The sequence below is a fragment of the Salmo salar genome, chromosome ssa24, assembly GCF_905237065.1.
Source record: "Salmo salar chromosome ssa24, Ssal_v3.1, whole genome shotgun sequence".
Lineage (NCBI taxonomy): Eukaryota > Metazoa > Chordata > Actinopteri > Salmoniformes > Salmonidae > Salmo > Salmo salar.
The window spans coordinates 20,817,501-20,831,167 of NC_059465.1; the positions used below are offsets into that span (position 1 = coordinate 20,817,501).

Below are 13,667 nucleotides of genomic sequence, written 5' to 3' on the forward strand. Positions count from 1 at the left end.
CAATTTAAATGGTAAAACATTAAAAAAAGTTATCCTTTTTAGATAAAACTATAATACATATATTCACGCTACCAATTAATTGATTTAAGCTTACTGTTTTGCAATGAATGTCTACAGTAGCCTCAACAGCACTCTGTAGGGTAGCACCATCGTGTAGCCAAAGGACAGCTAGCTTCCATCCTCCTCTGGGTACATGGACTTCAATACAAAACACAGGAGGCTCATGGTTCTCACCACCTTCCATAGACTTACACAGTAATAATGACAACTTCCGGAAGAACGTCCTCCAACCTATCAGAGCTCTTGCAGCATAAACTGACATGTTGTCCACCCAATGAAAGTACTGAAAGCATAAGCAGCAGCTAGCTAGCACTGCAGAACATAAAATGTGGTGAGTAGTTGACTCAAAGAGAGATAGGCAATAGCTGAACAGTTTTGAACAAATTAATTTATTCAAAAATAAAGCAAAAGAGAGTGAGAAGAGAGCTGTTTCGTACATTTTTTTTTCACTTTCACTTACTTAGCAAATGCAGCTAGCTAGCTGGTTTACCCTACTAAAACACCCAGCTCAAAAAGAGTGATGCTATGTTAGCTAGCTGGCTATGACTACACAACACAACACTGGAACTCCTCCAAGTCAAGGTAAGCTTTTGGTTTTACTAATTTATTGCCATCGGGGCCTGCTGGTGCAACTGTTAAACTGCTTATTGAACTGCATACTGACTGTACACTAATGTAACTGCATGATTGTAGCGGGTTTACTAACACGTTACTTATATTATCTATGTTGACTATGATTTTACTTTCGCTAATATTTAGGCATGTGTAGCGGTTATGATATGGTTTGACTTGTAAAGTTTTTTTTTGCCTGGTCACATACAGCTGATGTGTTGTGCATTGAAGTTCACAAGCAAAGGGAAAAGGTGAGAGGAGGAGAGTGCATAGATGCGAGAAGGAATACAACGTGGCAGCTATGAAAGTGAACTGTGTTTACGTGTGATCAGGGGTGTTCCGCCGATTCTGTTGTAAAACTTTTTTCAACAGAAGCAAACGAAACGAAACCAGGATAAACATAAATGGATTTGTCCAATAGAAACTCGTTTGCAAATGTTGGACTAATCATTACACCCTAGATCAGCTAGATGCAGGCAAGAGTGTAGAAGGCGGTATTGAATGTGTCACCGTCTGTCCATGTGTCACCTCAAATTTCTCTCGACCTGTGTGCAATTAAGTTGTAAACTTTCATTCATAGGCTAGGTTGTAGCAACCTCATGATGTGTATAGGAAAAATGACAGTATCATGTAGTAGCCTAAACCTATAAATGTTCAATTGAACTGGGTAAATGGAATATGAATGGCAATCATCCAATATGCTGTAATAGAAATAAGGCCATGGTTACGAGAAAAAATAATTTATTGTCCTCCCTCATCTTCAACTGCACCGACCGCCTCACACACCTTTAAGAACTGTTAAAACTTCAGGCATTCGCTATCAAATAAAATCAAGTTTATTGGTCACATACACAGATGTTATAACAGGTGCAGCGAAATACTTGTGTTTCTAGCTCCAAAAGTACAGTAATTGTTTTGTACCTAGCAATACAAAACAACCAAAAAAATAAAGAAATGTTAGAGTCAGGAATATAAATATACACAGAACAAAAATATATAAGTGGAACATGGAAAGTGTTGGTCCCATGATCTGAAATATGATCCAATAAATTGAACACACAAAAAGCTTATTTCTCAAAAATATTGTGAACAAATGTTAACTTCTCTGTTAGTGAGAATTTCTCTTTTGCCAAGACAATCCATCCACCTGACAGGTGTGGCATATCAACAAGCTGAGTAAACAGCATGATCATTACAAAGGCGCACCTTGTGCATTCTTCAGATGGCATTGAGGAGTACACCACATCAATAAGTGCATCGATGACATCGTCAGTGACCATACGAACATACCCCAACCAGAAGCAATTGATCACAGGCAACATCTGCACTGAGCTAAAGGGTAGAGCTGCCGCTTTCAAGGAGAGGGACTCTAACCCGGACGTTTATAAGAAATCCTGCTACGCCCTCTGACGAACCATCAAAACAGGCAAAGCATCAATACAGGACTAAGATTGAATCGTACTACACCGGCTCAGACGCTTGTCGGATGTGGCAGGGCTTGCAAACTATTACGGACTACAAAGGAAAGCACAGCCGTGAGCTGCCCAGTGACACGAGCTAAATTATTTCTATGCTCGCGTCGAGGCAAGTAACACAAAACCACGCATGCGAGCACCAGATTTTCCAGACGACAGTGTGATCATGCTCTCCGTAGCCAACGTGAGTAAGACCTTTAAAACAGGTCGACATCCACAAGGCCGCATGGCCAGACGGATTACCAGGATGTGTACTCCGAGCATGCGCTGGGCAAGTGTCTTCACTGACATTTTCAACCTCTCTCTATCCAAGTCTAACACCAAAAATTTTCAAGCAGACCACCATAGACCCTGTGCCCAAGAACACTAAGGTAACTTGCCTAAATGACTACCGACACGTAGCACTCACGTCTGTAGCCATGAAGTGCTTTGAAAGGCTTGTCATGGCTCACAACACCATTATCCCAGAAACCCTAGACCCTCTCCAATTTGCATACCGCCACAACAGATCCTGAGATGATGCAATCTCTATTGCACTCCACACTGCCCTTTCCCACCTGGACAAAAGGAACACCTACATGAGAATGCTATTAATTGACTACAGCTTAGCGTTCAACACCGTAGTGTCCTCAAAGCTCATCACTAAGCTAGGGACCCTGGGAATAAGCATCTCCCTCTGCAACTGGATCCTGGAATTCCTGACAGGTCGCACCCAGGTGGTAAGGGTAGGTAACAACACATCCGCCACACTGATCCTCGACACAGGGGCCTCAGGGGTGCTTGCTCAGTCCCCTCCTGTACTCTCAGTTCACCTATAACTGCTTGGCCAAGCACAACTCCAACACCATCATTAAGTTTGCCGATGACACAACAGTGGTAGGCCTGATCACCGATAACGATGAGACAGCCTATAGGGAGGAAGTCAGACCTGGCAGTGTGGTGTCAGGAAAACAACCTCTCCCTCAACGTGATCAAGACAAAGGAGATGATCGTGGACTACAGGAAAAGGAGGGCAGAGCACGCCCTCATCCTCATCGACGGGGCCTTAGTTGAACAGGTTGAGAGCTTCAAGTTCCTTGGAGTCCACATCACCAATGAACTATCATGGTCCAAACATACCAAGACAGTCATGAAGAGGGCACGACAACACCTATTTCCCGTCAGGAGATTAGATCCTCAAAAAGGTTTTCAGCTGCACCATTGAGGGCATCCTGAATGGTTGCCTCACCGCCTGGTATGATAACTGCTCAGCTTCCGACCACAAGGAACTACAGAGGGTAGTGCGTACGTCCTTGTACATCACTGGGGCCAAGCTTCCTGCTATCCAGAACCTATATACCAGGCGGTGTCAGAAAGGCCCCCAAAAATTGCCAAAAAGACTCCAGCCACCCAAGTCATAGACTATCCTTCTCTGCTACCGCACGACAGGCGGTACCGAAGCAAAGTCTAGGTCCAAAAGGCTTCTTAACAGCTTCTACCCCCAAGCCATAAGACTCCTGAACAGCAAATCAAATGGCTACCCGGATTATTTGTATTGACCCCCCCCCTCATTTTTACAGCTGCTACTCTGTTTATTATCTATGCATAGTCTCTTTACCTCTACCTACATGTACAGTACCAGTCAAAAGTTGGGATACAACTAAGTATTCAAGGGTTTCTTTATTTTTACTATTTTCTACATTGTAGGATAATAGTGAAGTCATCAAAACACATATGGAATCATGTAGTAACCAAAAAAACATATCAAAATATATTTTAGATTCTAAAAAGTAGCCACCCTTTGCCTTGAAGACAGCTTTGCACACTCTTGGCATTCTCTCAACCAGCTTCACCTGGAATGCTTTTCCAACAGTCTTGAAGGAGTTTCAACATATGCTGATCACTTGTTGGCTGCTTTTCCTTCACTATGCGGTCCAACTCATCCCAAACCATCTCAATTGGGTTAAGGTCAGGTGATTGGAGGCCAGGTCATCTGATGCAGCACTCCATCACTCTCCTTGGTCAAATAGCCCTTACACAGCCTGGAGGTGTGTCGGGTCATTGTCCTGTGGAAAAACAAATGATAGTCCCACTAAGCCCAAACCAGATGGGATGGTGAATGCTGTGGTAGCCATGCTGGTTAAGTGTGCCTTGAATTCTAAATAAATCACAGACAGTGTCACCAGCAAAAGCACCCCCACACCATCACACATCCTCTTCCATGCTTCACGGTGGAAACCACACATGCAGAAATCATCCGTTCGCCTACTCTGCATCTCACAAATACATGGCGGTTTGAACCAAAAATCACAAATTTGGATTCAGACCAAAAGGACAGATTTCCACCGGTCTAATGCTCATTGCTCATGTTTCTTGGCCCAAGTAAGTCTCTTCTTATTAGTGTCCTTTAGTAGTAGTGGTTTCTTTGCAGAATTTCGACCATGAAGACCTGATTCACGTAGTCTCCTCTGAACAGTTGATGTTGAGATGTGTCTGTTACTTGAACTTTGTGAAGCATTTATTTGAGCTGCAATTTCTGAGGCTGGTAACTAATGAACTTATCCTCTGCAGCAGAAGTAACTCTAGGCCTTCCATTCATGTGGCGGTCCTCATGAGAGCCAGTTTCATCATAGCGCTTGATGGTTTTTGCGACTGCACTTGAAGAAACTTTCAATGTTCTTGAAATTTTCCATATTGACTGACCTTCATGTCTTAATGTAATGGACTGTCATTTCTCTTTGGTTATTTGAGGTGTTCTTGCCATAATATGGACTTGGTCTTTTACCAAATAGCGCTATCTTCTGTATACCACCCCTACCTTGTCACAACACAACTGATTGGCTCAAACGCATTAAGGAAAGAAATTCCACTATTTCACTTTTAACAAGGCACACCTGTTAATTGAAATGCATTCCAGGTGATTACCTCATGAAGCTGGTTGAGAGAATGCCAAGAGTGTGCAAAGCTGTCATCAAGGCAAAGGGTGGCTATTGGAACAATCTTAAATATATTTTGATTTGTTTAACACTTTTTTGGTTACTACATGATTCCATATGTGTTATTTCATAGTTTTGATGTCTTGACTATTATTCTACAATGTAGAAAATAGTAAAAATAAAGAAAAACCCTGGAATGAGTAGGTGTACTAAAACGTTTGACCGGTGGTGTATATAGTATACATATTTTGCTCAGAAAACTTGGGGGTCCAAATAAAACCACCCGAGGGCCAAATTCAGCCGGCAGTTAGGGAACCCTGGTCTAGATGGTAGCGGGCCGTTGCTTAGGTGGGTGAGGTCCTTGATCTTCCTGTGACACCGGGAGCTGTAGATGTCCTGAAGGGCAGGCAGTGTGCCCCCAGTGATGAGTTGGGCTGACTACACCACCCTCTGGAGAGCCCTGTGGTTGAGGACGGTGCAATTGCAGTACCAGGCCGTGATACAGCCCGACAGGATGCCCTCAATGGTGCAGCTATAGAAGTTTGAGGGTCTTGAAGGTCAGGCCAAATTTCTTCAGCCTCCTGAGATTGAAAAGGTGCTGATCTCAAGGGACCATTTGAGGTTGTGTGCACGCCGAGAAACTTGAAGCTTTTGACCTTCTCCATTGACTGGGCTGCAATGTGGATGGGGGTGTGCCCTCTCTGCTGTTTCCTGTCGTCCACAATCAGCTCCTTCGTTTCACTGACGTTGAGGGAGAGGTTATTTCCTGGCACAACTCCACCGTCATTGTTGGTAATCAGGCCTACCACTGTTGTGTCGTCGAGTTGATCATTGAGTAGGAGACGAGCGTGGCCACGCAGACATGGGTGAACAGGAGGGAGTGTCTGTTTGCCCCAGGTCCGTGTTTCATAGCAAGTGAGTCATACTACAAGACAGGTCGTGGGAGACGATGCTTGGAAATAGATTTTAAATATTGACAAGTGGCAGTTGGGACGTCGAGTGCACATTGTCTCCATGCTCATTTTGGCCAAAACACTTGCAGACTCGAGTGTTGACTATCGAACACAACAGCAAGTGGTTCTCGATAAAGGGGTCAAGGGCCAAGTGTTCGGTTTGAGATTCAGCCCTCTTTCTCTCACACAACTCTTGCATATGCAGCCTACCTTTGAAGCATCTTTTTGAGTAGCCTATTCCTCTTCAGTTCTTCCTGTGCCATCCACATATGTGCATTGGTCAAGTAATCAGGTTGCTAGCTAGCAAGGTAACATGACTAGCTAGCTAAACAATGTTTGTTATCAAACCAAAAAAATAGCAGCTCAGGAGTAGTTTAAAACGGCCCATGATATGCACACGAATCCGTGGCAGAAATAAAAAAAATAGCGGCGGTAATATTGGGAATAACTTTCACATGATTTTGGTTAGAGACATAGCGACATAAAGGCGCAAGCATCGACTGTACCATCTTTGCTGTAGCCTTGTTCCGCTTAAAAAGATCTGTGTGGAAACAGGTGCACTTAAAAGGTTTAGCGTGGTGAAGAAATGGACTGGCGATGAATGGAATAAAAAAAAATGTACGCCGATAAACATGTCAAGCGTTATTAACACATTAACTTTGACAGCCCCAGAAGATTAAAACTATTTGACTAGAATTGTCCCATTTGACCCCATCAAAAGCGTAACACAATCTCCCCATCCATACCTCTTTGATAGTCCGCACAACCTCAAACTCAGCTGAAGTGTGGAAGTCATAGCCTTCCTTGCGCAGTAGCAGGCGTAGGTAGCGTGAGACATCCCGCCCAGCAATGTCCACCCGCATGATAGAGTGAGGGATGGCAAAGCCTTCATAGATGGGCACAGCATGGGTTACCCCATCACCAGCATCCAGCACCACTCCTGTTGTCCGCCCTGTGGCATATCTGCAATATCCAAAGAGATATTCAAAACTGTTCATCCTAATGATTATTACATCATTTTCATATCTCTACAGTTACTAATGCATTATCCATGCCATATTAGCATGGATTTTCCTCCTCTGGAGAATAAATTTTGTACTGTTCTGGTATGTCCAACATTACCCTGGCAAACAAGAGACAAGATAGCTGGCTACAGAGGACAGACAAACTTACAAGCTTAATACTGCCTGCATGGAGATGAAGAGCGCTGGTACATTAAAGGTCTCAAAGAACACCTCTGCTGCACGCTCACGGTTTTTACTTGGGTTTAAAGGGGCCTCTGTTAAAAGCACAGGATGCTAAAGAACATTAGGAGAGATGGAAAAGAAAGTTAATGCAGTTAAACAGTTAAAAACAAAACCCCACATTCATATTCACCTTTCAAGAAACCCTGAGAGAAAAAAAACATCTAAAATCAAATGTTATTTGTCACATGCGCCAAATACAACAGGTGTAGACCATACAGTGAAACGCTTACTTACAACGTCTCATGATCTAATTAAAAGTACCCAGAATGTGTGTCACAGAAACCAGAGAAAAATACCTCTTCAGAGAAGGTCTGTAGTTGCTCCTTAGAGTACACATATTGCCAGATGCGCTCCATGTCATTCCAGTCCTTCACAATACCATGCTCCATAGGGTACCGCACAGACAGGAGTCCCCTGTGTTCCTACAACCACATGGAGATCAACAGGTGTTGGGAATAATGGCCATAACTATATTATTGTTTAAAAATACCGCTTCAGTGTCATAATGGCCTAAATATAAGCATACACCATGAAGCCCATTAGCCTACATTATGAGTTACACAATAGGGCCATGGCCATCGGTCTTAGTAAACCACTGTACATACCTCTGCTTTTGGGCCAATGAAGAGATCTCCCTCCAGCGCACCTGCCATCACCCGAACATGCTTTGGACGACCCACACTAAAAGGTAAAGACATGGATTATATTACATGCTTTGATTAAATAAAAGTATTTCAGTAAAATACATTACAGGGCCTTGAGAAAATATGAATAGCCATTGACTTATTCTCAAGTCTTGACATAGATTTTCAAACAGATTTAATTCACTGTCTTCTTGGTAAGCAACTCCAGTGGGGATGTGGCCTTGTGTTTGAGGTTATTGTGCTGCTGTACTGTGAATTCATCTCCTAGTGTCTGGTGGAAAGCAGACAACCAGGTTTTCCTCTAGGATTTTGGCATTCCGTTAATTTATCGTGAAAAACTCCCCAGTCCTTAACGATTACAAGCATAACCATAATATGACACAGCCACCACTATGCTTGAAAATGTTGTATTGGATTTGCCCCAAACATAACACACTGCCACATTCTTTGCAGTAATACTTTAGTGCCTCGTTGCAAACAGGATGCATGTTTTTAACTATTTTTATTCTGTACAGGCTTCCTTCTTTTCCAATTAGGTTAGTTTTGTGGACTAATTACAATGTTGTTGAGCCATCTTCAGTTCTCCTACCACAGCTATGAAACTGTTTTAAAAAGTCACCATTGGCCTCATGGTGAGATCTCTGGCAACTGAGTTAGGAAGGACGCCTGTATCTTTGTAGGTGACTGGGTGTACTGATACACCATCCAAAGTGTAATTTATAACTTCACCATGCTCAAAGACATTCAACGTCTGTTTTATTTCAATTTTACCAATAGGTGGCCTTCTTTGCGAGGCACAGGGAAACCTCCCTGGTCTTTGCGGTTGAATCTGTGTTTGAAATTCACTACTCGACTGAGAGACCTTACAGTTAATTGTATGTGTGGTACAGAGATGAGGTAGTCATTCAAAAATCATGTTAAACACTATTATTGCACACAGAGTCCATGCAACTTTGTGTATTATGGAACTTGCTAAAACAATTTTACTCCTGAACTTACTTAGGCTTGCCATAACAAAGGGATTGAATACTTATTGACTTAACATTTCAGCTTTTCATTTTAAAATTAATTTGTAAAAATGTCTAAAAACATAATTCCACTTTGACATTAGGGTGAATTTATTGTATGTAAGCCCATGACAAAGAAATCTACATTTAATCAATTTCAAATTCAGGCTGTAACAAAATGTGGAAAAAGTCAAGGATGTGAATACTTTCTGAAGGCACTGTAGGTATTTAATATTATAGCGTTGAGATGGCTGAATGTGTGTGATCTTACTAGTTTGGAAAGCAGTATTTGGGGATCTGGTCTCCTGCAAAACCAGCTTTAACAACACCAGAGCCCTGAAAGAGAAAGTAAGAAAATCCAAATGTGGCCCCTTGCAAGCTAGCTACATAAATTAACTAATTTATTATAGAGGCTGAGGGTGGCTCTGACACCATCTGTTCATCTTGTTTGTATAGTGATGTCATGAGACAGTGCCGAGGGGAAAACACCAACATGCAGGCATCCTATAAACTACTGTATCAGACCCCAATAGCAGAAGTAAAAAATATAATTTTCCTTGTTGTTCATCACAATTATTGTACTCTAATGCTTTACTACGGTCAGTAACACAATGATGCATAAGTAAATTACGCTTTCTTTAATTTCCCAATAATGCTGATTTCAAGTAGCCTGAAGCGGAAACTGATAATAATCTAACCTAGATGAGCTAATTATCCACCGAAGATTAACTAATTTCCTCATTCATGTCCTTTCATTCATTGCTCACGTCTTAATTATAGCTGGCTAGATAGCTAGATAGCTCACCCTGACAAGCAAGATAATAGCTAATGTTTTAGACTGTGAGCTTTCGCTAGTCAGCATAGGGATGAGGATGGGTCGGGGATGCAATCGTCCATTAGCTAACTGTTAGTTATAGGTTAGCTTGGTTACCACCCACATTCCCAACTGCTATGGTAGATTTTAGCTAGCTAGCTAGCGAGACTAAATTACTGACTGACTGATGAACAAAACTAGTCTGAGGCGTCAGCAAATATTTCTCTCTCTGGCTTTAGCTAATTTACCTCATCTACACAGAACAAAAATAAATGCAACAATTGTTGGTCCCATGTTTCATGAGCTGAAATAAAAGACCCCAGAAATGTTCCATATGCACAAAAAACTAATTTTGCTAAAAAAATTGCAACAAATTTGTTTACATCCCTGTCGGTGAGAATTTCTAATTCGCCAAGATAATTCATCCACCTGACATGTGGCATATCAAGAAGCTGATTAAACAGAATGATCATTACATATGTAGGTGCACCTTGTGCTGGGGACAATAAAAGGCCACTAAAATGTAGAGTAGTGACACAACACAATGTTACAAATGTTTCAAGTTTTGAGTGAGGATGCAATTGGCATGCTGACTGCAGGAATGTCCACCAGAGCTGTTGCCAGAGAATTTCTCTACCACAAGCTTCCTCTAACGTCGTTTTAGAGAATTTTTCAGTACGTCCAACCGGCCTCACAAACATGTGTAACCACGCCAGCCCAGGGGCTCCACATCCAGCTTCTTAAACTGCGGGATCATCTGAGACCAGCCGCCCGGACAGCTGATGAAACTGTGGGTTTGCACAACCTTAGAATTGCACAACCTAAGGGAAGATCATCATCCTCACAAGAGTCTTGACCTGAATGCAGTTCGGCGTTGTGACCGACTTCGGTGGGCAAAAGCTCACCTTCGACTGCCACGCTGGAGAAGTGTGCTCTTCGCGGATGAATTGTGGTTTCAACTGTACCGGGCAGATGGCAGTGTATGGCGTCGTGTGGGTGAGCGGTTTGCTGATGTCAACGTTGTTTAGAGAGTGCCCCATGGTGGCATTGGGTTTATGTATGGGCAGACATAAGCTACGGACAACGAACACGATTGCATTTTCTCGACAGCAATACCGTGACGAGATCCTGAGGCCCATTGTTGTGCCATTCATCTGCCGCCATTACCTCATGTTTCAGCCTGATAATGCTTGGCCCCATGTCGCAAGGATCTGTACACAATTGCTGGAAACTGAAAATGTCCCAGTTCCTCCATGGCCTGCATACTCACCAAACATGTCACCCATTGAGCAAGTTTGGCATGCTCTGGATCGATATGTACAACAGCTTGCTCCAGTTCTCGCCAATATCCAGACACTTCATTCAGCCATTGAATAGGAGTGGAACAACATTCCATAGGCCACAATCAAGCCAGATCAACTCTGCGAAGGAGATGTGTCGCTTAGGCAAACGTGGTCACACCAGATACTGACAGGTATTCTAATCCACTCCCCTACTTTGTTTGTTTGTTTATGGTATCTGTGACTAACAGATGCCATCTGTATTCCAAGTCATGTGAAATCCATAGATTAGGGTCTAATGAATTTATTTCAATTGACTGATTTCCTTATATGAACTACGTCAGTAAAATCTTTGAAATTGTTGCATGTTACGTTTATATTTTTGTAACTAGCAAATGAAATTGTTTGCAAAAGATAACCGTTTTTCCCCTACTAACACTGACTTTGCTGATACTAACGTTAGCTAGCAAGTTGAGGTAAATGTAGCTACTTAACTAAATTATAGTACTACAGTAGCTATATGACTGAAATATGTGGTTGTCCCACCCATCCACTAAAACCCACCTGGCCTGGTGGCTACATCGTTCTGGATTAAGAGCACGGATAATATAGTTAGCCATTTGATAAGAGCGTCTGCTAAATTACTAAAATGTCAATGTAACGTTAGCTAGTCTACGTTAAACAGCTTGCTAGCAACCTAGTGTTAGCTAGCTAGTTAACGGGTATAAACAAGACATCGACCACATTGAACCGCAGACTAACGTTAGCGAGTGATGCATTTATTTTTTACTAACATCAGCTAGCTATATTTACAAATTATGTTTGCGAGCTAACTAACGTTAACCACTTACATTATCAATCACCACAGGCTGATTTGCTATTATATCGTAGGACTCCATAGTGATACAACGAGCTATCCACTCTTTTATGAATCCTGTTTTCCTAGCTAGAACGTAATTTCGTCTGTTGGTGTTCAACGGTGGAAAAGCGCAACGCTGAAGAAAGAACATGTGCGTATAGAGCTTCTCAACTATAACAGCTAATCAACGTACAGTCGAAGTTGACGTACAGCCCCACAAGCCAATCGCAAGCCATTGGAAGTGAAACGTTGACGTTGACACTACAACGGAACGTACGACCACAACGTTGCAAAACGTTGAAAAACATTTTGGTCTGAGTAACTTATTTTAGATAGACTGTGACCAGACGTTCTAATTATTTTACACTTCAAAATATTAAAGGAAGGTCAGCTCTTTGTACATCATGTTACTAGAATTTATGTCAATAGATTAGTTAGGCCTAACTCAAAATGTAAATATGTTCAAATCATGCAATTACCAGTTATGACTGACACAATAACATTTTGATTTTATTTTATCTGATATCTCTATACAAATTGAAAAGAATCTGCAAAAATCTATGTTTCGATTAGGCTGCAGCACCACCAGATGGCACTGAAATAACGTGGAATGTGGGACTTTACAATTAGGATAGTGTCTTCCCACAGTTACTGTAGAGTGCCATTCTTTCTTCTTACAACATAAGCAAGACTACAAACGGGATGTTTCACTTTTCTGACTTGCAGATGTATCATTCAGGCCATTATGTTGTCCAACAATATAAGCCTACTTTGAGAATTTAGAGGAGAGTATTTAGAACTGTAAGAAACATTCGCTAAAACAGGCTATATTAAGAGTCCAAATGGCATTGATTATGCTCTTTTAGTCTGACTGACAGATTCAATTTACTTTACATAAGTTATTATTTCTACTCTCCACATTTTGCATGGACCAATGCACTCGACCTGCTTTTCCTTTCAGCCACTTCATGTAAAAAGTAATGAGATGGATCTAATTTTCTCTGGGATTATACAGCCAGCCACCAGAGTACAGTAAGAGAGAGTATCTGTATCCTTTGATGGGCACCGTATCACTAATGAGATGTCTGCTAAACCAATCTCAAGACTTTCACACAGACAGAAATGTCCTTGTCTGAAACTTCTTTCTTCACGTTATGGTGTTCTAACACCATCTACAGTGGGAGAATGTAACCTCGTCTCGATGACACTACCAACAGTGTGTAAATTAACCTTGGCCTAGAGATAATTGTTTTTCCCCAGAACGCTTTGTAACAATTTGACTTACCAACCACAATTTGACTTACCACCCACCGTTAGAGGTGGCATGCCCCTAATGATTTATGAAAGGGCACCGGTGCCCAGATCTAACAACTTTTAATTAATCACTAGTAAAACATGCTATCTTGTAAATGGTTTATCCTACAAATTGATAACATTACAGGAGGATGATCTTCTGTCCTCTGATACCTTTGTCAAGTCTTCAAGCTCAACAGAGAGATATGTGGGAGAACAGTAGAGGTATGAAGATCACTGTCATCACTGGAGCCAGTTGATCTTAAAAGTGCAGCAGCTTGGACTGGCTTCTCTGTCATAGAGGGTCCAATGAGAGAGGAGATAGACAGTGCTCTTCCGCAACAAGGCAACCCACTGGAAGCCCTGTGGAAGCAATAACTAGGCAACCACAGCAGCATTTCAAGGTCTAGCTCTCAGTCCTACTCTCATGATTAAAGAGAGGGAAAGGTCAGATGGAGAGGCCACAGATTAAATATAAAGGCAAACATTGACAATGCACTTTACCAAT

The 13,667-nt window shown here is 42.0% G+C and overlaps 1 protein-coding gene across 2 annotated transcripts in view; it reads right to left on the reverse strand.

Moving 5' to 3' along the window:
• LOC106585571 (beta-centractin) overlaps positions 1-12,028 on the reverse strand; it is a 21,293-nt gene extending 9,265 nt beyond the window's left edge. The window contains exons 1-6 of one of the 2 annotated variants that reach the window (XM_045706853.1): positions 11,859-12,028; positions 9,185-9,249; positions 7,868-7,943; positions 7,559-7,684; positions 7,189-7,313; positions 6,762-6,978 (exon numbers count right to left, since the gene is read on the reverse strand). In XM_045706853.1, coding sequence (XP_045562809.1) covers positions 6,762-6,978; positions 7,189-7,313; positions 7,559-7,684; positions 7,868-7,943; positions 9,185-9,249; positions 11,859-12,017 — 768 coding nt within the window. In that variant the 5' untranslated portion in view covers positions 12,018-12,028. The remainder of the gene's footprint in view (positions 1-6,761; positions 6,979-7,188; positions 7,314-7,558; positions 7,685-7,867; positions 7,944-9,184; positions 9,250-11,858) is intronic. The other variant, XM_014171943.2, reaches the window with a different exon arrangement.
• Positions 12,029-13,667: the final 1,639 nt, after the last annotated feature.